Raw genomic sequence first — 24,491 nt, 5'->3', positions numbered from 1 at the left:
CTAATGAACAGATTGGACAAACTGATGCAGCCATGGTCCTGGAAACTAGAGCTTTAGACCACACCTTATACAATGTATAAGAAGATTTTTATTATTATTTACGCCCTTTCACCGAAAATGTATAGAAACCCCTTTAAAGGTAGCACTCTGCGCTTTTAATATTACTTATTCATTCTGTCACCAGAAAAAACATTATTAACCTGCAGATATAGGGTTAATATGCAGGATAAATGCGTTACTAACCTGCTCAGTACCAGCAGGTAGGCGAACACTGCAGGGAGAAAATTAACTTTTTTCTCCCTGGTAGTATTCGGTTTCAGTCACTGCTCTGATTGGCTGCACCTGCGCCCCTGGCCCTGACTGACAGTCGTTCCCAATGCAGAGCCAGTGTCAGTAAGGACTGGGGGCGCAGTTATAGCGGCCGCTCTCTGTATTGAACCCTTGATGGCACCGCACTCGTGACTGAAACCCTACAGCATTTGGCTATGTGCAGGCACCGTGCAGGTTAGTAATGATATTAACCTGCAGAATAACCCTATATCTGCAGGTTAATAGCGTTTTTTCACAGTGACAGGTTCTCTGTAACAACTAGCATGACAAATCCTGATTGTGTCACTGGTGCCTTTTTAGATAATTAGGGTCAATCGGTCAGAAAGTCTACTTGTTACTCCATAAGTGTCTGTGATAGAAGCCCCCATTTATATACATCATGTGGGTAGGATGATATGCATATGAATGCCAGAACCAGGTATTCGATATTCATATGCCAATATTTTATGTGTATACAGCAGTTATACTGCATGTTAATGGTTTCCAGACATTAAAAGGAATCTGTCACCAGTTTTTCACAATATAAACAAAAGCTACCGCTTTTATCTGCTCTATTACCGCAGTCCATAGACCTGCATATAAGCCAGTAACTCCCTCTGCATTTTCCAAAAAATATATTTTATAAGTCTCTCTCACGGTTTGCTCTGATGAGTGTGTCTGTCCTCCTGCCTTGATTAATGTGCATGATGATGTCCTACGTCGTCCACAGATCCCTAGAACTCTTGTACCTGCGCAGTTCAAGAGCAGGCCTGTGGAGGCGCACTTTGATCTGCCCTACCAAGGGTAGAGCGATGTCCTGTAATATCCATGCGCAGGCGCTGACTTCATTTTCAGGTAATAGGTGCTAACGCATTACAGGACTTTGCTCTGCCTTGGTAGGTCAGAGCAAAGTCCTGTGCCCCTTACAAAGTAAGTGCACAGGGGCACTAAGAGGAGCACTGATTTTGTGGGACACAGAAGGTCCACTAATAGAGACAAATATGGCAGCAGCGGCTCAGTATCAGGGTAGCAAGATGAGGCGTTTGTGCAGGTTGGGAATACATGGGAAGGTGCAGGAAATGTGAGAAGTTATATGCATCTTTGTTGTAATCTCTGCAGATGATTCATGTCTGGGAGAACTTGCCATGTCCATCCGGGCAAGATGGAAAAGATGGTAAAAGTGAACAACTCCATCAGAAAGACCTGTATGTCCCTATAACTGCACTGTAAGCTCTTAATATATTCTGCAGGACTTATGGTATATCAACCACTATATGTTTACCACATGGTGGTAATATGATTGTTGGTCTTTGTATAGAGATTTATGTTCACGAACAGCATGGTCATATGCAGAGGTTTCCCTATACCCATGATTAATGTGCACCAAAATAGCTCTAAACATAATTATCTGGTTAGGGGCCCACTCAGATGTTTCGCTTATCCCCTTTTCCCCTGTGCTGAACCCTGACTACATCTCTGCTTTAGGGCAGGTGCAGACATTATGTTCTCCATCCGAGAAAATTGATCTGATTATCCTGATCAGAGTGTGATCAGAGTGTGATCAGAAGGTGATCAGAGGGTGATCAGAGGGTGATCAGAGGGTGATCAGAAGGTGATCAGAGGGTGATCAGAGGGTGATCAGAGGGTGATCCGATTTTCTCTGAGGTGGACAGAAAAAATGAAAGTTTTTCCACATTCTCCATTATGTCAGTCCATGAAAATTCGATATCATCTGAATGCGGTACGATGTTTTCCACAGACCCGTAGACATCAAAGACTGAGTGTGAGCAGATTATGGGAGGCAAATTGTGCATGCCACGATTTTGTGGTCCGAGGACGTAATTGAACATGTACATTGCTTCACTGAATAACATTGGTCCGAGTGCGATCTGATATTTTGATGGATTGCAATTGGGCCGAAACTACAGTTGTCTGCTTGAGACCTTAGATGTACAGAGCTTCACTTGTTTAATGATCTTAAAATGTGTCGCTACCATAACTTTTGCTTTGTTTTCATTCTAGTGGATATCCACTTTCTTGTTTCCTGATGCAGATGTGTCAAGATCATTGTACGTACACCAATGTTTATTACTTTGTAAAAATGGAAAATCTTCACCAAAAATACAATAAAAAAGACACAGAACACAGTGGGGAAAAGAGCATCCAGTTGAGAGGAAGCAAGCAATGTTAGACAGGTGAAATGGAAATTAAATGTGACAATCTAGGCAAAGGTGACTTCTTAAGCCCCCCATACACAATGGACAATTTATTGACTGGAAAAATATTGATCCATCATGTTCTATTTAGAACTGCCGATCGTATTGTCTCTCAGAAATAAGCCACTACCAGACATGTCTGGCAATAATGACTCTCTCATAGAGAACACAGGAGCAGTCAGCCGAGAGCGCTCCTGTGTATAAGGCCGGTTTCACACGTCAGTGTCTCCAGTACGTGAGGTGACAGTTTCCTCACGTACCGGAGCCACTGACACACGTAGACCCATTAAAATCAATGCATCTGTGCAGATGTCATTGATTTTTTGCGGACCGTGTCTCCGTGTGCCAAACACGGAGACATGTCAGTGTTCGTGGGAGCGCACGTATTACACGGACCCATTAAAGTCACGGACGTTCTCCGTGTGCGGTCCCTGTGGCGTGCAGGAGACAGCGCTACAGTAAGCGCTGTCCCCCCCACATGGTGCTGAAGCAGCGATTCATATCTTCTGTGCAGCAGCGTTTGCTGCATAAAAGATATGAATAATAGTGTTTAAATGAAAGATCTACCTGTCCGCCGCCCCTATGGGAGGTGGAGCCGCCTATTCATGACTGTAAATGAGCGGCCCCACGTGACCGCATACAGTGGAAGCCGCGGTCAGACCAGGAAGGAGCGACAGCCGACGAGGGATGCGGGTGAGTATTTTCTGAACAGCGGGGGGGCGCACAGGGGGTGGGGGGGCGGCGGACACATAGATCTTTCATTTAAACACTATTATTCATATCTTCTATGCAGCAAACGCCGTATGTCCGGCAGCACGGACCACAATACGGACAGCACACGTGCACACGGAGAAGAGTGTGCACTCTCCTCCGTGTGCACGTACCGCCCGCAGGAGAGACAGCGCTACAGTAAGCGCTGTCCCCCCCGCTGTGGTGCTGAAGGCGGAATTCATCTCTGCTCCCCGCAGGAGAGAAGAGATGAAAGATCAAGTTTTTTTTTTTTTTTTGTGAAAAATAAATTTTGCATGTGCATAGTGAATATTCCCTGACTGTAATGAGTGGGCCCACGTGACCGCTCACACAGGAGAAGCTGCCAGTGCGGAGAGGACAGAGGAGACATCGCGGGAGCTAGGTGAGTATTTCTGCGGCAAGGGGCCAGGCGGCGCACTGAGGGGGGAGGCGGGGGGCACATGCAAAATTTATTTTTCACCCCCCCCCAAAAAAAAAAAAAAAAGATCTTTCATCTCTTCTCTCCAACGAACGCTGGGGGAGAAGAGATGAATTCTGCCTTCAGCACCACATGCGGGGGGACAGCGCTTAGTGTAGCGCTGTCTCTCCTGCACGGTCCGTGTGGTCCTCAGGCGGCAAACGGGCGGCACACGGATGCCGCACGTGTGCCACACTGATGTGCCACTTGAGCACACGGACATACGGACACGGATATCTCCGGTACCAGTTTTTCCGGTACCGGAAATATCAGGACGTGTGAAAGAGGCCTAAGAGAGCCGTCTGAGACTGCTACCGGCCAAATCATCTGTTGTGTTTGGTGGGCTTTACTATGAGATTTGATCAATGAGGTAAACTATTCAGTAGAGATTTTTCATAGGATATATGTATGCACAATGATAATGGACATAGTAATTCTGAATTGCACAAAGAGTGGAGTATGTTATGTAAATGACAGTACCTTGTCCATCCTATCTTTCTCTGTTCCAAATTGTCCGCCATATCCATAAGAGGCTTTGGGACCTTGCTGAAATTCTTTCTTTTTCAATTGCTCATGTTCTTTAGACACATTGCTTCTTAGTTCCTTTATGCTGTTTTTGGAAAAACAAGAGTGAAGGTTATTTTCTACGATTCAGAACCTGATGGTGTATGAGCTGGTGTGAGCCCTTTACAAACACATCAGGCTATTGTGTATGACACATTATAAATAAATCTGTGCATGCAGTTCTGATTGAAAAGGCAGTTTTGGGTGGTAGATTTTTTTTGTTGGATTAAAGCTTTCTTATTCACAATGCTCCACAGGTGATAAAACATAAAATGAAAGGATGTTGCTAGTGCCATTTTACTACACTGCCAGCTCAAAACTTGATTGTGCTGTAACATTTATGGAGTAACCATGTACAGGCCCCCCTCACAGGTCAGTGTGTCCAGTACATGTGGTGACAGTTTTCTCACGTACTGGAGATACTTACACACGTAGACCCATTCAAGTGAATGGGTCTGTGCACATGTCAGTGTGTTTCCATGGACACATGGTCCGTGGGCAAAATATGCTGACATGTCCGTTATTTAACAGCAGCAATGGCTGCAAAATGTCCTGCACACGTGCACACTGATGACACACAGATGACATCCATCAGTGTGACATGCATCGGCGCCTGGTAAGCAGTGTTACAGTAAGCGCTGTTCCCCGGTGCCAGGTGCTGAACACAGCTTTCATCATTCTCCCCTGCTCTGCCAGCGATCAACGCCAGCAGGGGAGAGTGATGACAGTTATATTCAAGTGATAACAGTGAGAACAGGAGGCGGCTGATGGGATTATTACTCCCATCAGCCTACACCTGCTGCCGCTAATAGATTAGAGCAGGCGGCGGCTAATGGGAGTATTCACCAGCCATTGTCTGCGCTATAGATAAATAAATAAAAACACATGGGTTCATTCTCACGGTGATCTCCGGTGAACTCACTGAGCTGAACTGTGGTGAATTCAGTGACTTTTTCTCATGGGGAACAGTCTCAACAGTATCGCTGCTTCCCAGGTGCCGGTACGTGTGGTACTGATGCGCCACAAGGGCTGCACACAGTTGCCACATGTATGCCACAAGTATGATACACATGTACACACAGACACTGATATCTCCGGTACTGTTTTTTCCGGTACATGAAATATCAGGATGTATGAAACAGGCCTTAGGGCTCGCTCACATGAACGTACAACTCGGATGAGTTGAATTCGATGAAAAAAACAGATTGCACTCGGACTAATGTTATTCAATGAGGCAGTGCAGATCTGCATTTTTTTCTCAGAAGTATTTGGCATGTTTTCGCGTCATGCTGCGATTTAACTCTGAAATCAGATGCGTGCAAGAAAAAAATAAATCGGAAGCTATACGGCCATCAGAGTGGCATCCGATTTTTAAAGATACATTGCAATTCTGTAACATAGGAAACTGTAAATGGTTCTGTAAATGATTAGTAACTGCTGAGCAAAAAACAGGTCCTATCCTGTCTCAAGTATTAAAAGCTTATCTTTTGTCAACCGACCTCAGTGTGAATAAGGGCAGGGGCAGGGGCCTGACTGTTCAGCTTTGTTGTGGTGGTATGGCTTTTACGCCTTATGATCAAAATAGTGTTAATTAAGTATCCTATATTATTTACCGTAAAATCTGAGTGACAACCTTCTTCCCTCCACCAGGACATTAAAAATAGGTCATGGCTGGGTCTTCCAGCAAGACAATGACCCCAAAAATACAGCCAAAGCAACAAAGGAGTGGCTCAAAAAGAAGCACATTAAGGTCATGGAGTGGTCTAGCCAGTCTGCAGACCTTTATCCCGTAGAAAGCTTATGGAGTGAGTTGTAGCTCCGACTTGCAAAGCGACAGCCTCAAAATCTTAATTGTTTAGAGATGATCTGCAAAGAGAAGTGGACCAAAATTCCTCCTGACAAGTGTGCAAACCTCATCATCAACTATAAAAAAGGTCTGACTGCTGTGCTTGACAACAAGGGTTTTGCCACCAAGTATTAAGTCTTGTTTGCCAGAGGAATCAAATACTTATTTCTCATTGTAAACTTAAAATAAATGTATATAATTTATACAATGTGATTTTCTGGATTTTATTTTTGATATTCTATCTCTTAATATTAAAATTAACCTACCCTTAAAATTATAGACTGTTCATGTCTTTGTCAGTGGGCAAACTTACAAAATCAGCAAGGGATTAAATACTTATTTCTCCCACTGTATGCATGTTTTTCTCAATATCCGACATGAAATCAGAATAAATCTTTTCCTTTTTAGGCCAATTAGGATTACAATAATTATTAATATTTGCCAAATGCCAGAGTAATGAGAGAGAGAGAGAATGTTTTAAGGCATTTTTATTACTTACTGCAAAGTCACAAGTTTACATACATTTCATTAGTATTTGGTACAATTGCTCTCAAACTGAATGACTTGGGTCAAACTGAATGACTTGGGTCAAACAAGCTTCTCACAATAGTTGGTCAGAATTTGGGTCTATTCCTCCTGACATAGTTGGTGTAACTTATCCAGGTTTGTAGGTCCCCTTGCTCGCTCCTCCCTTTTCAGCTTTGCCCATAAATTTTCAATAGGATCGAGATCAGGGCTTTGTGATGATGGCCACTCCAAGACATTGACTTTGTTATCCTTAAGCCACTTTGTTACCATTTTGTCAGTATGCTTCGGGTTATTGTCCATTTGGAAGACCCATTTCCACCCAAGCTTTAACTTCCAGGCTGATATCTTGAGATGTTGCTTCAGTATTGCCACATACTCTTCTTTTCTCAAGATGCCATCTATTTTGTGAAATGCACGAGTCCCTCCTGCAGCAAAACAACCCCACAACATGATGCTGCCACCCCCATGTTTCACAGTTGGGATGGTGTTCTTAGGCTTCAAAGTAATGGCTTCTTCCTGGCAGAGTGGTCTTTCCATGTTGATACAGTACTTGTTTCACTGTGGATACTGATACAATCTTACCATCTTCTGCCATAATCTTCACAAGGTCTTTTGCTTTTGTCCTTGGGTTGATATGTACATGTTGGACCAAAGCAGGTTCATTTCTGGGACACAGAACCCGTCTCCTTCCTGAGCGGTATGTGTTGTGAAATTGGATTCTGGGCTCCCCCGGTGGCCACTTGTGGAATTGAACTTGTGTGCATCATCCCCTCTGTTCACCTGCTCCTATCAGGATGTGGGAGTCGCTATATAACCTTGCTCCTCTGTCAGTTTCTTGCCGGTCAACAATGTAATCAGAAGCCTTCTGTGCTTGTTCCTGCTACTAGACTACTCCCAGCTAAGTTGGACTTTTGTCCTTGTGTGTTTTTGCATTTTGTTCCTGTTCACAGCTGCTGTTTCGTTACTGTGTCTGGAAAGCTCTAGTGATCGGAAATTGCCACTCTGGTGTTATGAGTTAATGCTAGAGTCTTAAAGGAATTTCTGGATGGTGTTTTGATAGGGTTTTCTGCTGACCATGAAAGTGTCCTTTCTGTCTTCCTGCTATCTAGAAAGCGGACCTCGATTTTGCTAAACCTATTTTCATGCTACGTTTGTCATTTCGTCTAAAATCACCGCCAATATATGTGGGGGCCTCTGTCTGCCTTTTGGGAAAATTTCTCTAGAGGTGAGCCAGGACTGTCTTTTCCTCTGCTAGGATTAGGTAGTTCTCCGGCTGGCGCTGGGCATCTAGAGTTAAAAAACGTAGGCATGCTACCCGGCCACTTCTAGTTGTGCGGCAGGTTTAGTTCATGGTCAGTATAGTTTCCATCTTCCAAGAGCTAGTTCTCATATATGCTGGGCTATGTTCTCTCGCCATTGAGAATCATGACAGTTTGACCGGCCAAAAAAAGGGTTAAATTTCTGGCTGAGAAAGGAGAGAAAAAAGAAGTCTGCTACAATTTTTTTTTTTTTTTTTTTCCCCTCTAGTTCTGAGTGTGCTCTTAATTGAATCACTTACTAGTCTGCCTATACTGCAGCCTTCCTCTCTTTCTCTCCTTCTAATCCTTGAATGGCTCTGTGTTCACCTGTTTCAAATGGATCTTCAGAGTGTAGCTACAGGTTTGAATAATCTCGCCACAAAGGTACAAAATTTGCAAGATTTTGTTGTTCATGCACCTATGTCTGAGCCTAGAATTCCTTTGCCTGAATTCTTCTCGGGGAATAGATCTCACTTTCAAAATTTTAAAAATAATTGCAAATTGTTTTTGTCCCTGAAGTCTCGCTCTGCCGGAGACCCTGCACAGCAGGTCAGGATTGTAATTTCCTTGCTCCGGGGCGACCCTCAAGACTGGGCTTTTGCATTGGCACCAGGGGATCCTGCGTTGCTCAATGTGGATGCGTTTTTTCTGGCCTTGGGGTTGCTTTATGAGGAACCTCATTTAGAGCTTCAGGCGGAAAAGGCCTTGATGTCCTTGTCTCAGGGGCAAGATGAAGCTGAAATATACTGCCAAAAATTCCGCAAATGGTCTGTGCTTACTCAGTGGAATGAGTGCGCCCTGGCGGCGATTTTCAGAGAAGGTCTCTCTGATGCCATTAAGGATGTTATGGTGGGGTTCCCTGTGCCTGCGAGTCTGAATGAGTCCATGACGATGGCTATTCAGATCGATAGGCGTCTGCGGGAGCGCAAACCTGTGCACCATTTGGCGGTGTCTACTGAGAAAACGCCAGAAAATATGCAATGTGATAGAATTCTGTCCAGAAGCGAGTGGCAGAATTTTAGACGAAAAAATGGGTTGTGCTTCTATTGTGGTGATTCAACTCATGTTATATCAGCATGCTTTAAGCATACTAAGAAGCCTGACAAGTCTGTTTCAATTAGCACTTTACAGTCTAAGTTTATTCTATCTGTGACCCTGATTTGTTCTTTGTCATCTATTACCGCGGACGCCTATGTCGACTCTGGCGCTGCTTTGAGTCTTATGGATTGGTCCTTTGCCAAACGCTGTGGGTATGATTTGGAGCCACTGGAGGCTCCGATACCTCTGAAAGGGATTGACTCCACCCCATTGGCTAGTAATAAACCACAATACTGGACACAAGTGACTATGCGTGTTAATCCGGATCACCAGGAGGTTATTCGCTTTCTGGTGCTGTATAATCTACATGATGTTTTGGTGCTGGGATTGCCATGGCTGCAATCTCATAACCCAGTCCTCGACTGGAGAGCTATGTCTGTGTTAAGCTGGGGATGTAAAGGAACTCATGGGGACGTACCTTTGGTTTCCATTTCATCATCTATTCCCTCTGAGATTCCTGAATTCTTGTCTGACTTTCATGACGTTTTTGAAGAACCCAAGGTTGGTTCACTACCTCCGCACCGGGAGTGCGATTGTGCCATAGACTTGATTCCGGGTAGTAAATACCCTAAGGGTCGTTTATTTAATCTGTCTGTGCCTGAACACGCTGCTATGCGAGAATATATAAAGGAGTCCTTGGAAAAGGGACATATTCGTCCTTCGTCATCTCCCTTAGGAGCCGGTTTTTTCTTTGTGTCTAAGAAAGACGGCTCTTTGAGGCCGTGTATTGATTATCGACTTTTGAATAAAATCACGGTTAAATATCAATATCCGTTACCACTGCTTACTGATTTGTTTGCTCGTATAAAGGGGGCCAAGTGGTTCTCTAAGATTGATCTCCGTGGGGCGTATAATTTGGTGCGAATCAAGCAGGGGGATGAGTGGAAAACCGCATTTAATACGCCCGAGGGCCATTTTGAGTATTTGGTGATGCCTTTTGGTCTTTCAAATGCCCCTTCAGTCTTCCAGTCCTTTATGCATGACATTTTCCGCGATTATTTGGATAAATTTATGATTGTGTATCTGGATGATATTCTGATTTTTTCGGATGACTGGGACTCTCATGTCCAGCAGGTCAGGAGGGTTTTTCAGGTTTTGCGGTCTAATTCCTTGTGTGTGAAGGGTTCTAAGTGTGTTTTTGGGGTTCAAAAGATTTCTTTCTTGGGATACATTTTTTCCCCCTCTTCCATCGAGATGGATCCTGTCAAGGTTCAGGCTATTGGTGATTGGACGCAACCCTCTTCTCTTAAGAGTCTTCAGAAATTTTTGGGCTTTGCTAACTTTTATCGTCGATTTATTGCTGGTTTTTCTGATGTTGTAAAACCATTGACTGATTTGACTAAGAAGGGTGCTGATGTTGCTGATTGGTCCCCTGATGCTGTGGAGGCCTTTCGGGAGCTCAAGCGCCGCTTTTCTTCCGCCCCAGTGTTGCGTCAGCCTGATGTTGCTCTTCCTTTTCAGGTTGAGGTCGACGCTTCTGAAATCGGAGCTGGGGCGGTGTTGTCGCAGAGAAGTTCCGACTGCTCCGTGATGAGACCTTGTGCTTTTTTTTCCCGTAAATTTTCGCCCGCCGAGCGGAATTATGATATTGGGAATCGGGAGCTTTTGGCCATGAAGTGGGCTTTTGAGGAGTGGCGTCACTGGCTTGAGGGGGCCAGACATCAGGTGGTGGTATTGACTGACCACAAAAATTTAATTTACCTTGAGTCTGCCAGGCGCCTGAATCCTAGACAGGCGCGCTGGTCGTTGTTTTTCTCTCGGTTTAATTTTGTGGTGTCGTACCTACCGGGTTCTAAGAATGTTAAGGCGGATGCCCTTTCTAGGAGTTTTGAGCCTGACTCCCCTGGTAATTCTGATCCCACAGGTATCCTTAAAGATGGAGTGATATTGTCTGCCGTTTCTCCAGACCTGCGGCGGGCCTTGCAGGAGTTTCAGGCGGATAGACCTGATCGTTGCCCACCTGGTAGACTGTTTGTTCCTGATGATTGGACCAGTAGAGTCATCTCTGAGGTTCATTCTTCTGCGTTGGCAGGTCATCCTGGAATCTTTGGTACCAGGGATTTGGTGGCAAGGTCCTTCTGGTGGCCTTCCCTGTCACGAGATGTGCGAGGCTTTGTGCAGTCTTGTGACGTTTGTGCTCGGGCCAAGCCTTGTTGTTCTCGGGCTAGTGGATTGTTGTTGCCCTTGCCTATCCCGAAGAGGCCTTGGACGCACATCTCGATGGATTTTATTTCGGATCTGCCTGTTTCTCAGAAGATGTCTGTCATCTGGGTGGTGTGTGACCGTTTCTCTAAGATGGTCCATCTGGTTCCCTTGCCTAAGTTGCCTTCTTCTTCCGAGTTGGTTCCTCTGTTTTTTCAAAATGTTGTTCGTTTGCATGGTATTCCTGAGAATATCGTTTCTGACAGAGGGACCCAATTCGTGTCTAGATTTTGGCGGGCATTCTGTGCTAGGATGGGCATAGATTTATCTTTTTCGTCTGCTTTCCATCCTCAGACTAATGGCCAGACCGAGCGGACTAATCAGACCTTGGAGACATATTTGAGGTGTTTTGTGTCTGCGGATCAGGATGATTGGGTTGCTTTTTTGCCTTTGGCGGAGTTCGCCCTCAATAATCGGGCCAGCTCTGCCACCTTGGTGTCCCCGTTTTTCTGTAATTTGGGGTTTCATCCTCGATTTTCCTCCGGTCAAGTGGAATCTTCGGATTGTCCTGGAGTGGATGCTGTGGTGGAGAGGTTGCATCAGATTTGGGGGCAGGTGGTGGACAATTTGAAGTTGTCCCAGGAGAAGACTCAGCTTTTTGCCAACCGCCGTCGTCGTGTTGGTCCTCGGCTTTGTGTTGGGGACTTGGTATGGTTGTCTTCTCGTTTTGTCCCTATGAGGGTTTCTTCTCCTAAGTTTAAGCCTCGGTTCATCGGCCCGTACAAGATATTGGAGATTCTTAACCCTGTGTCCTTCCGTTTGGACCTCCCTGCATCCTTTTCGATTCATAATGTTTTTCATCGGTCATTGTTGCGCAGGTATGAGGTACCGGTTGTGCCTTCCGTTGAGCCTCCTGCTCCGGTGTTGGTTGAGGGTGAGTTGGAGTACGTTGTGGAAAAGATCTTAGACTCTCGTGTTTCCAGACGGAGACTCCAGTATCTGGTCAAATGGAAGGGATACGGTCAGGAGGATAATTCTTGGGTCACTGCCTCTGATGTTCATGCCTCCGATCTTGTCCGTGCCTTTCATAGGGCTCATCCTGATCGCCCTGGTGGTTCTGGTGAGGGTTCGGTGCCCCCTCCTTGAGGGGGGGGTACTGTTGTGAAATTGGATTCTGGGCTCCCCCGGTGGCCACTTGTGGAATTGAACTTGTGTGCATCATCCCCTCTGTTCACCTGCTCCTATCAGGATGTGGGAGTCGCTATATAACCTTGCTCCTCTGTCAGTTTCTTGCCGGTCAACAATGTAATCAGAAGCCTTCTGTGCTTGTTCCTGCTACTAGACTACTCCCAGCTAAGTTGGACTTTTGTCCTTGTGTGTTTTTGCATTTTGTTCCTGTTCACAGCTGCTGTTTCGTTACTGTGTCTGGAAAGCTCTAGTGATCGGAAATTGCCACTCTGGTGTTATGAGTTAATGCTAGAGTCTTAAAGGAATTTCTGGATGGTGTTTTGATAGGGTTTTCTGCTGACCATGAAAGTGTCCTTTCTGTCTTCCTGCTATCTAGAAAGCGGACCTCGATTTTGCTAAACCTATTTTCATGCTACGTTTGTCATTTCGTCTAAAATCACCGCCAATATATGTGGGGGCCTCTGTCTGCCTTTTGGGAAAATTTCTCTAGAGGTGAGCCAGGACTGTCTTTTCCTCTGCTAGGATTAGGTAGTTCTCCGGCTGGCGCTGGGCATCTAGAGTTAAAAAACGTAGGCATGCTACCCGGCCACTTCTAGTTGTGCGGCAGGTTTAGTTCATGGTCAGTATAGTTTCCATCTTCCAAGAGCTAGTTCTCATATATGCTGGGCTATGTTCTCTCGCCATTGAGAATCATGACAGGTATGATAGCTAGACATTCCCATCTTGTTTGTACTTGCGTATAATTGTTTATACAGATGAAAGAGGCACATTCAGGTTTCCTTAAATTGTACCCAAGGATGAGCCAGACTTGTGCAAGTCCACAATTCTCTTCCTGATATCTTGGCTGATTTCTTTAGACTTTCCCATGATGCTACACAAAGACGCAGTGTGTTTCAGGTGTGCATTAAAATACATCCACAGGTATGTCTCTAATTAGCTCAGATGTTGCCAAAAAACCCAGAAGCTTCCAAACACATGACATCATCATATGGGCAGTCCATAATTGTTTAAAGGCATAGTAATCTTAGTGTACATAAACTTTTGACTTTGCAGTAAGTAATAAAAATGCCTTAAAACATTCTCTCTCTCATTATTCTGGCATTTGGCAAATATTAATAATTATGGTAATCCTAATTTACCTAAAGCGGGAAAGGTTTATTCTGATTTCATGTCAGATTTAGAGAAAAACCTGCATATGTGTCTTTTTATATAGTTTAAATTTCTAGTTTCAACTGTATAAGATTAACTTCCTACTATGAATAGATATAATGACTTACTCGATGTGCTGGGGCCGGCCAGATCCTTGTATGGTTTTTGCCCCCCATCGCTGCTCTTCTTCAGTTATATCATTCTGAGGAGGAAGCATTTTATGGACAATCAGAAATATTTTCAACTTCCCACAGGAAAATAGAGGTTTCCCTCCCTATCACTAATGACAAAGCGTTTAAAACCTATTTTTCAATACAGTATACAGTATATGTGTTGCTCTCCAGTTATGGGTTATTCTCGCTTTTCCAATGGCCAGCTCCCTCTGTGGTAGTCCACACTGGGCCACTCCTCTAATCTGGCTAACTTCATTAATATCTCATCACCTAAGGCCCATTAAGGCTGGCACAGGCAGCTGCCCACTCCCTGAAGTGTTCTGGAAGAATAACAACTTGCTAACATATGTTTTTGCAGGATTTTTCGCACTTCTATTAGATTCAGATCCAGTCAGGTGTCTATTTACCTTCCCAGCAACTCCTGTCTGCTTTAAATCTACTAACTTTTACTAAAAGCACAAACCAGTGAATCATGTTGCTTTATCTATCCTAGATCTGCTGTACAAATGTTCAAATTGCATAGTTTTGAGGGAACACTACTGAGAACTAAATCTGATGTTTATCAATATATGAACCCCAAAACTGGTTCAATAGATAAGTACTCAGAAATATGATAGAATACCATTAATAGCAAATTGCGAGATACAGTTTCCCCCATAGCCTAGAGTTATCATAGACACATTGTACACTGGATGTATGTTGAATTCATTATATAGCTCTTTAATAGGGGCAAGCAGGGATTTGTATGGACTGCCGACGTTGAGCGGGGGCGCCATATCAAATTTTTGGGTGCCAACCTCCGCAGTTAGGCAGGGTGATAGATTTAAGGGACCCATTAGGGTCAGTGTAGGTTTACTGTAAAAAAAATTTCTGCAGTAAGTCCATGCTGTGTAAACAATCAAGACATCCCCTATTTCTTTTAGAGGGTTTTGGGGAGATGTTATGTTGTTTTTTCTATTTGGTTTATTTTTAATATATTCATTAAAAATGTATATTTTAGAGGGTTTTTGTCTATTTTTTTGGCGTATCTATGTTTTTGGTTTTCCACTATTCCTGTTCTGCCCACACTTGCAACTCTTCTATTCCTGTGAGTGAATGCATCTCTGTCACAAAATACCTGCTTACCTATACACCTACTGTTCCTGTACATAACCACACTTCTGCCAGCTGTAAAGATACCTGATTACATGTACTGTTCCTGTGTATAACCTAATTATAGCCTAAGTTTTTACTTATGTCTAGTTGCTGACAGAAATACAGAACCCTAAGAACTTGTATTCTTTAATTAATATTTATTAGATTCAGCAGATTAGTCAGCCATGTCAGGGAGTTAGTTTCATATTGTGTAATTTTTCAAGTATCAGCACATTTTTTTAATATTTGAATGTACATTTTTTTTTCAATGTTGTATTGAAACAACATCCAGTGTATAGTTCAGCGCATGACATCAAAGATACAGTTAGGGCATATCCTATATTTACACATAAGGCCTCATGGACACGAGTAATGACAAAACATATTTTTTTCTAACTACATAGACACTGTAGCCTGCTGTTCCTTTATATACAGTAAGTAATGGTGAATAGTAAACTTTTTAAAAATGGGGCCTATGTATGACATATGCCATTGTATAACTTTCAATATACGGTAATATGCCAGCCTTTTACATTTGCTGCATTAAATATTTACTTCTAATATTTGATTTTATTATTACAGATCGTTAGTCATTAGTTGCCTCACAATATAGTGAAACTAAGTCACCAAGGAGGCCTTGTAGCACTGGGGTGCTAAGGCTACTTTCACACTAGCGTCGTGCACTGCACGTCGCTATGCGTCGTTTTGTAGAAAAAACGCATCCTGCAAAAGTGCTTGCAGGATGCGTTTTTTCTCCATTGACTTGCATCAGCGACGCAGTGCGACGCATTGCCACACGTCGCAACCGTCGTGCGACGGTTGCGTCGTGTTGCGTCGGACCGTCGCCACCAAAAAACGTTGCATGTAATGTTTTTTGGTGCGTCGTGTCCAGCATTTCCGACCACGCATGCGCGGCCGGAACTCCGCCCCCTCCTCCCCGCACCTCACAATGGGGCAGCGGATGCGTTGAAAAACAGCATCCGCTGCCCCCGTTGTGCGGCGCTTCCACAGTATGCGTCGGTGCGCCGCAACATCGCATTGCGACGTGCAGTGCACGACGCTAATGTGGAAGTAGCCTAAGCCAAAATTCCACAAAGGACAACATCTGCAAGGTTTGTATGTTTCCCTCGTGTTTGCGTGAGTTTCCTCTGGGTACCCCTGGTTTCCTTCTGTATGTCCCCTGACCGACTTGACCATAGACTGTTCCACCATCTCTGTGTTTGAATGTTGCATCCTGCCGACTACACCAAATGTAGCATAAGTGACTGGATGCAACACACAAAGGACACAAAGCAAGATTAGTAAGGGAGTGTTGTAATTTACAGTACTAATAAGACAATTGATTCTATTAAACAATGCAACTCAACTATGAACATATAACGATGCAATTGTAATAGCAATGAAAGCTTTTCAACATATAATGGTAATGTTTTCTTTATAAGAAGGTTACAACCATTCTTGGGAGTTGCCACGTAAGCCCCTCCTGCAATTCTGGCCCTAGTGGAGTGTGTTTTCCCGCAAGACCACAAGACTTTCTGACAAAGTCTAATAAAGGGCATTGAACCTCCCACGCACCAACCGTCCCTCTCTCCATCTAATGTCCTAGCCCAGACCAGCCCCGATACCATATGTTATAGCTGGAAGGGACAGCCCTGCTCACTTGTGCTGTCTCTCTGCAACCGCAGGCGTGTTTTGCTGGTTGACATCTTCTTGCGGATCTTCAGTGCTTGACGGTCGGATGACATCTCCTGGGCCTTGGTTAGGAAGGACTGGGTCTCGACTCTTGATGAGTATCGTCTGATCCCTGGAACTTGACTAGCGCAGGTCCTGGTCTTGACCAGCGCAGTCTGGACTCAGGATCTTGACCTTTGGCGCAGTTCTGAACTCTCTGGCTTGACTGGTGCAGTGTGGACTCTGGGTCTCACTGGAAGTCATCTGTACCTTGTCAAGCAATGACTGGCACCTTAGTGGCGTAGACTTTCTGCTGAGGCTTGTCATTCTGGCCTCAGCGCCATCCCTGGTCCGCGTCTGCTCGATTCTCCTACTTGGTGCCAAATCTCCCAGCGGTTTGGCATGCAGGGTTTTTATATCCAGGAACTCTGTCATGCGAGTCACCTGACCAGGACCAGCAGAAGAACTTGCTCTTTCTGCAATTCTGCTGGTACAAATTGGTTCCACCTGGTTTAGCCCGGCCAGCAGATGTCACATCACAAAAGTGCTCTTCAGGGTTATCACTGCTTGCTCTTACACTCCCGCACTCCAAAGACATAGTGATAAGGAATTTAGATTGTGAACCCCAATGGGGACAGTGATGATTTCTGTAAAATGCAGTGGAATTAATGGCGCTATATAAGTGAGTAAAATAAATAAACAAAATTTGTAGACTCACCACAAAATCTGGATCAGTTTCCCAGTCATCACCTCCCGCAGCATCTGTCACAGCTACGTTGTGCCCCACAGCTGCTTTCCACATCTATATTATAGAAACAGAGTCCAGAGGTGAATGAGAACTCCGCAAAATATATTTCCCATTGATAAACATATAATTGGCATTTGTCATGGCATAGAGATGATTGGTATGCAGATATTTCTTCTAGATAAATATTCCAGTGATTCTCTTGTAAACTACATGTAGGATGTGCCATAGACAAATCCAAGACATGTCAACATGCTGCTACAGTTTTACTGTAAGACAGTGACATCAGTAACAAATACATAATAGTGAAGAATAGATTTGTAGAATTTTCTGGCCACTACCAGAAGACAGAGGAGCTCGATGAGGCTACGTTCACACTAGCGTTGTGCGCCGTTGAGTCGGCGACGCAACGCACAACGCACGCAAAAACGCGTCAAAACGCACGCAAAAACGCTGCGTTTTGCGACGCATGCGTCGGTTTTTGCCGAAAATTGGACGCAAGAAAAATGCAACTTGTTGCGTTTTCTTGGTCCGACGCTTGCGGCAAAAAAGACGCATGTGTCGCACAACGCAACAAAAAAAAACGCATGCGTCCCCCATGTTAAGTATAGGGGCGCATGACGCATGCGTCGTCGCTGCGTCGCCGACGCAAACCCGACGCACATTAGCTTAACGCTAATGTGAACGTAGCCTTAGTGAGTACTTCCATCCGGCAGCTGCCGCCGCAGACACCGATGGCAGTTGATCAGGTGTCGGACCCCAGCCGATCAGACATTGGTGACCTATCCTAGGAATAGGTCATAATGTATAAGTAGTGGACGACAACCTCTTTAAGCTTTACTGCAGTTATACAATGTTCATTTGTTCACTATAGCCCTTAGTCTCATTGTAAAAGTGACGGATGCATCACCCCTCCCAATATTTTGGTGAGTAGTGTGCCCAAACTTTGCTCTGACCCTGTGTGCACAATATAAATGCTGTGTCAATTACAAACAAAAAACTGTTGCAACTTCAGCAATGCAATGCAGCAATGCAGGCGGCAAGGGGAAGTTCTGAGCAAATATCCTTATATAACATTCATCATAAGAACTGATTCATTCTAGCACCAATAAGTGCCCTTTGTTATATTTTTTAACAACATTTATTTGGTCTGAGCAATCAGCTTTGTAATATTATACCATGGGCTATAGTCTACATAAGAACACATTCATATTATAATCATATTGTTATCATGATATAGCACAAACATGAAAAAACTGATGCCTAGATGATGCATCTCCTGTAAACTAGAAACTGCACCTCATTTTTCAGTTGATGTAGCTGTGCTTTGTAGGGTGAGATACTCTTTTTATTGATACCATTTTGGAACAGAAATTACTTTTTGATTGCATGTTACAGCATTTTTTATGGTATTGCAGCAACCAAAAAACGTACTTTTGGTGTTCCTGAATTTTTCACGTTTACAATGTTTACCAACCAGATATATAAGATACATGCATTCTGTATGGGACCACAACAAAGCACTTTGCCAAAATTCAGCTGGTCATTTCCTATAGAAGTGACAACCCTTCTAATAGCCATATATTATTATTAGGGTAGTAAATGGAGATGGTAGAATCAATTTGCTGGTCTGCAGTGCTGGAAGGAAGCCCTGCGAATCTCCTCTTACCTCACAGCATCTGTGGCTCCTTTTTTCATCAGCTGGGTTAGCGTGACCTTATCACTGCAGTGTGTCACACATATGTGATGCTAGGCTGGCTAATCAAAAGAGGAGCTGTGGATGTTGTCAGGTAAAAGGTGATTCACAGGGTTTCCAACCAACAGTCACAGAATACTGAACAGGTTGCTGAACCAAGGTCTTGCAAATCAATTCTCTCATCTCTAGTAAATAGCACCTTTTTAATGGGATCCTGTCAGCAGGATTGTGCACAGTAACCTACAGACAGTGTCAGATCGTCGCCGTTATACTGGATAAAATGATACCTTGGTTAATAAAATCCGTCTTGTGGTTGTTGTTTAATCTTTATTTTCAGTTTTGTGTTAATGATATGCTCGTGCCCCGGGGCGGCCTGTGGGCAGAGCTTTATTTGGTGTTCTGCTTAGGTACTCATAGTGCAGACTGCTGACATGTCAGATTCTTCAGTGACCTGCCCCCTAGTTTACATAATGAATATCTGTACATACTGAAAACAAATCACGCACCTGTGCTGCAGCAAAATTGCATGTTTTATGTCCAGTTAATAAGTATTATTGATGTTATTAAGCAAGTGTAGAAAAAAAATAATAATTTGAAAATGGCGCCTGCCGTGCCTATGCAGTAGCAGCTATCGGTGTATATAGAGATCCAATAGCTACTATAGCACAGGCACCAGCGGCACCATCTTGATGGAGAAGAAAAAAAATGTCTCCACCAAGATGGCGCCGCCTGAGCAGTAGCAGCTCTCGGAGATTGCTGAGAGCTGCTACTGCGCAGGCGCGAGCAGCCCAATCTTGGGTTAGGAATATTTTTTTTCTTCAGCAAGATGACTGTCATGATTCCCCAATGGCATGGGAACATCAGAAACACAAAAATAACAGACTAGCTCTCGGGTGATGGAAACTCAAGCTAACCGTGACCTAAATCTACCACACAACTAACAGTAGCCAGGGAGCATTCCTACGGCTGCCTAAATGCCACGCGCCAGCCGGAGAACTAACTACGCCTGGAAGAGGAAGGAACAGACCTGGCTTACCTCTAGAGAAATTCCCCAAAGATGATAGTAGCCCCCACATATATTAACGGTGAGTTCAGAGGAAAAGACATACACAGTATGAAGGTAGATTTAGCAAAGCGAGGTCCACTTACTAGATAGAGGAAGGATACAAAAGAGGACTTCACGGTCAGCTGAAAAACCCTTTCAAAAACCCATCCTGAAATTACTTTAAGACTCCTGTGTCAACTCATGACACAGGAGTGGCAATTTCAGTCCACAAGAGCTTCCAGTAACAGGAAATGACAAAACTGTAAACTGGACAAGAAATACAAAACAATAAGGACAAGAGTCCACTTAGCTGATCTGCAGACTAGTAGCAGGAACATGCAACCGAAAGACTCAGGTTACAATGCTGACCGGCAAGGAAGTGACTGGAGAGCAAGGCTAAATAGGGAACTCCCAAAACTGATGGAAGCAGGTGAGCCGAGGCAGAAAAGCACACACAAGTCTCCAGTACCACCAGCCACCACCAGGGGAGCCCAAAAAGCGGATCACAACAGATGACACCGCTGGTGCCTGTGCTATAGTAGCTATCGGATCTCTATATACACCGATAGCTGCTACTGCGCCTGCGCAGACTACACTTGCTCAGTAACATCAAGAATACTTATTAACTGGACACTAAACATGCGATTATGCTGCAGCGCAGGTGTCACGGCTGGCACCTGTCTGCAGAAGCATCTTTTATTTTTTCCTTCAGTATGTACAGGTCAGAGAGGGATCAGTGACCTGTCAGCAGTCTGCATTATGAATTCCTAATCAGAGCACCACATGAAGACCCCCCCACAGACCGCCCCGGGGCACGAGCATATCATTAACTCAAAACTGAAAATAAAGATTTAAAAACAACCACAAGACGGATTTCATCAACCAAGTTATCATTTTAATCAGTATAACGGTGTCGACCTGACACTGTCTGTAGGTTACTCTGCACAATCCTGCTGACAGGTTCCTTTTAATCCCTTGTTACAATGAACCGAAATGGATAATGAACAGAGTGGGTGGCATTTACACTGCAAGATCTTCTATAATATCTGTTGCATTTATTAAACATTACGTGAGACGAACCCTTTTATGAAAATAAAAAAGAGAGAAAAACCCAAAACATTGTGATGCAGCAAAGTAGCAGTACTGGTGTTCGTAAGTCACTTCCAAGTGGGAATTTAAAGAGCATCTGTCAGTAGGATCTATATGGGCATATAGGTCATATAAAGTGAATAAAATATGATGACTAAGATATCTTGATATCTGAGATATGATGTCTTATTCCCGAGAAATCTACTCTCTTCTTAATGTGTACATGAACTGTTAAAATCTATGGGCCGAGCACAGATTTCACTGAGAATTTGCCTCCAGAGCTTATTTTAAATGAAAGGTGGAGTTACCAGTGTGAGACATATAGATCAGGAGAACAGACTGTCAGTCGATACATATCTCACACTGGTAACTACCCCTTTAAGTTAAAATAAGCTGTGGAGACAGATTTTCATGAAGATCAGTGTCCAGCCCATAGATTTTAACATCTAATTTACACATTAACAAATGTGGGTTTCTCTGAAATAAGACATCGGATCATAGATATCAAGGTATCATTTAATTAAACTTTCTGTGACCTACCTGCCCATATAGGCGGCTTAGGGGGGTGTTCCTACTGACAGATGCCCTTTAAGACTTCATTGATTTATTCTTTTTAGTGTTTTATGATACTGACTAGTATACAGTCCTATATCCTCCCAGTACTTGTGCATACTGGATGCCATTATCTCTTTTCTTACAGGCTAATATTTAGCAATGGAGTGTGTTTACATTGCAACAAATGACAAGGAGCGCAGGTTCTATCTTATTAAGAGTGCAGCATCCTAATGTTTATAAGATGCTCTAGCACACATGATTAGGTATTTTATCTGCCCAAGTGCCCCGGCCCACCCAACATACACTTCTGCCGTGTAACGCTGCACTTGCTATGACATTGACATGCAGTAGATAGTAACATGGATACAGGCCAATATTTACTCACCTTTGCTCGCCTGCTCTTTGTCTTGTTTCTTTATATTAAGGGCTTCTTTTCAATATGCAGTATTAAAGTTTCTTTCTTTATATGTAGGTGGTTAACTGTTCCGTCTTTATAGATTTCCTGCTGTCACAGTTCCTCTCTTACGTGAAGCTGCTGTAAAAATTCACTTCCTCCTCTGTGGTTTCTTTTTGCAGTGTTAAAACATCACGGAATGCTTCCCCCATATATTTTTTAACAAAACATCCAATTAAAAGAACTCTTTTACAAGACAGCCCACTGAAATATACAGTATGTCGCTAATAGAAAGGCATTCATTTATAGAAATAAACCTTAAGCCGATCGGAGGGATCTAAAATTATGGACCCCCACAGATTCTATATTCTCTGAAAGGTGATTTAAAAAATGTAACGATTTATTTGCACTCAGAAGATTTGCCATAGAAATTCATGAAAATCTACAGTATTTCATACCTTAGAATGGGCTGTTTGCAGCGTGCACATTCAAATGATTGGAACAACTATAAGAGGGTTGAAAAAAAAGTCTGTTACTCGCTTAAAAAAATAAGGAGTGATGCCACATGAACCCAACTGTTACAGCTCAAGCTGTCCAGGACTGCTATAGCCTTTGTTGGCTGCCAGGGGCTAGACCTTGTTACGGTGGCTAAGTGGCTAGATCACCTGGTCAAAGTGTTTTCTTTAAGCATTATCATGTATGTTCAAAGGTTAATTCTTGCCAGCTCACTGCTTTCATAATGAATCCTCCCCCTCATCCGATGTGCACTCATGGAATTTGGATAGTAAGAGATATAGTCCAGCATTCTAATTCTGGAATATAAAAACTTGCATTTATAAAAAATTTATAACAGGGACGCTAATTAAAATTGCCTCTAGCAAAAAAAAGCAAAGGTCTGAGCTACAATTACAATTAGAAAATAAACTCTCAAAATTAGAACAGGCAAACCAAAACCTCCCCTCACTTTATCTAATTAAGAAAATTCGCGAAACTAAATTACAACTCAATACCATTTTAACAAACAGATCAGAAAGAGCCCTGGCTTGGACGAAATCCACTTTTCACAAATATGCAAACAAACCAAGCAGCATGTTGGCCCGTAAACTTAAGAGTAGAGAGCTCCTGAATAATATCCCCCATATCAAAGATCCTTCAGGCCGTATCACTGCCCACCCTGATGCAATATATAAAACGTTTCAGCAATTTTATCAAAATCTCTACTCTCTCCCACGGCCTCCTTCTCCAACTCGCATCCAGAATTTCCTCAAAGACCTGACATTACCTAAAGTCCCAAATTCTGATATGGCACATCTTCAAGCGCCAATCGACTCTGAAGAAATAAAGGCAACGATCAAAAATTTGAAAAAAAATAAGGCTCCGGGGCCTGATGGGCTCACCGCGCAGTATTATAAAAAATTTGACAGCATACTTATACCTTATATACAAAGCTTTTGTAATGCTTTAATAAACGGAGCCCAAATGCCATCCGAATTTTACGTTGCCCACGTCACTGTGATTCCAAAACCGAAGAAAGATCACCTTTACCCCAAAAACTACAGGCCTATCTCACTGCTAAACATAGACTTAAAAATTTTTACATCTATAATCACGGCCAGAATAAATAAAATACTGCCTACCCTAATTCACCGGGATCAAGTGGGGTTCATTCCCAGAAGACAGGGCCCAGACAATATTAGGAGGAACCTTAATTTAATACATTTAGCTAATCACTCCAAACAGTCCTTACTCTTGTTAGCACTCGATATAGAGAAAGCCTTTGATTCGGTGTCGTGGTCGTACTTGTTCGAAGTCCTTGCGAAATTTGGCTTTCCGAGTGGTTTCACCTCCTGCCTTAGACTCCTGTACGACCACCCCACGGCCTATCTAAAGTTACCCTCAAACCAGCCTACCCCTATTAACATCCAACGTGGCACCAGGCAAGGATGCCCGCTCTCCCCAGCTCTATTCGCCCTAGCCATGGAACCATTAGCGGAAGCTATCAGAACCAACCCTAACATTAATGGACCTACAATCAGAGGTGACCACTACAAGGCTAGCCTTTTTGCAGATGATCTGCTTTTGTCCTTAGTCAATCCCATAATTACACTCCCAAATCTTTTTGTCGCTCTCCATGAATTTGAAGTGGTCTCAGGCCTCAAGATTAACGTAGATAAATCCGAAGCCCTGTTTATTAACACTCCCAGGGATACACAAAACAACATAACAGCGCAATTCAAATTTACCAGGAATGAGCAATACTTAACCTATCTCGGCATAAATTTAACTTCCCATAGGTCGGCTTTATTTAAATGGAACTATGCTCCCTTAATTTCTAACCTCAAATCGGACCTTGCCAGATGGTCGTCCATGCCCTTATCCTGGTTGGGTAGACTCCATGCCATTAAGATGGTTTCCTTACCACGATTTCTGTATGTCTTTCGATC

General features: G+C 43.5%; 1 protein-coding gene across 2 annotated transcripts in view; it reads right to left on the bottom strand.

The window, feature by feature from the left end:
* LOC143775764 (hematopoietic lineage cell-specific protein-like) overlaps positions 1-22,723 on the bottom strand; it is a 62,562-nt gene extending 39,839 nt beyond the window's left edge. Inside the window, exons 1-5 of one of the 2 annotated variants that reach the window (XM_077264287.1) lie at positions 22,506-22,723; positions 22,039-22,249; positions 17,242-17,325; positions 13,674-13,747; positions 4,213-4,342 (exon numbers count right to left, since the gene is read on the bottom strand). In XM_077264287.1, the coding sequence (XP_077120402.1) occupies positions 4,213-4,342; positions 13,674-13,747; positions 17,242-17,325 (288 nt within the window). In that variant the 5' untranslated portion in view covers positions 22,039-22,249; positions 22,506-22,723. The remainder of the gene's footprint in view (positions 1-4,212; positions 4,343-13,673; positions 13,748-17,241; positions 17,326-22,038; positions 22,250-22,505) is intronic. The other variant, XM_077264286.1, reaches the window with a different exon arrangement.
* Positions 22,724-24,491: the final 1,768 nt, after the last annotated feature.

Source organism: Ranitomeya variabilis, chromosome 5 (assembly GCF_051348905.1).
Source record: "Ranitomeya variabilis isolate aRanVar5 chromosome 5, aRanVar5.hap1, whole genome shotgun sequence".
NCBI classification, from domain to species: Eukaryota; Metazoa; Chordata; class Amphibia; order Anura; family Dendrobatidae; genus Ranitomeya; species Ranitomeya variabilis.
The sequence above is the reverse complement of the archived record's forward strand: the minus strand, read 5'-3'. Positions and strand labels throughout refer to the sequence as shown.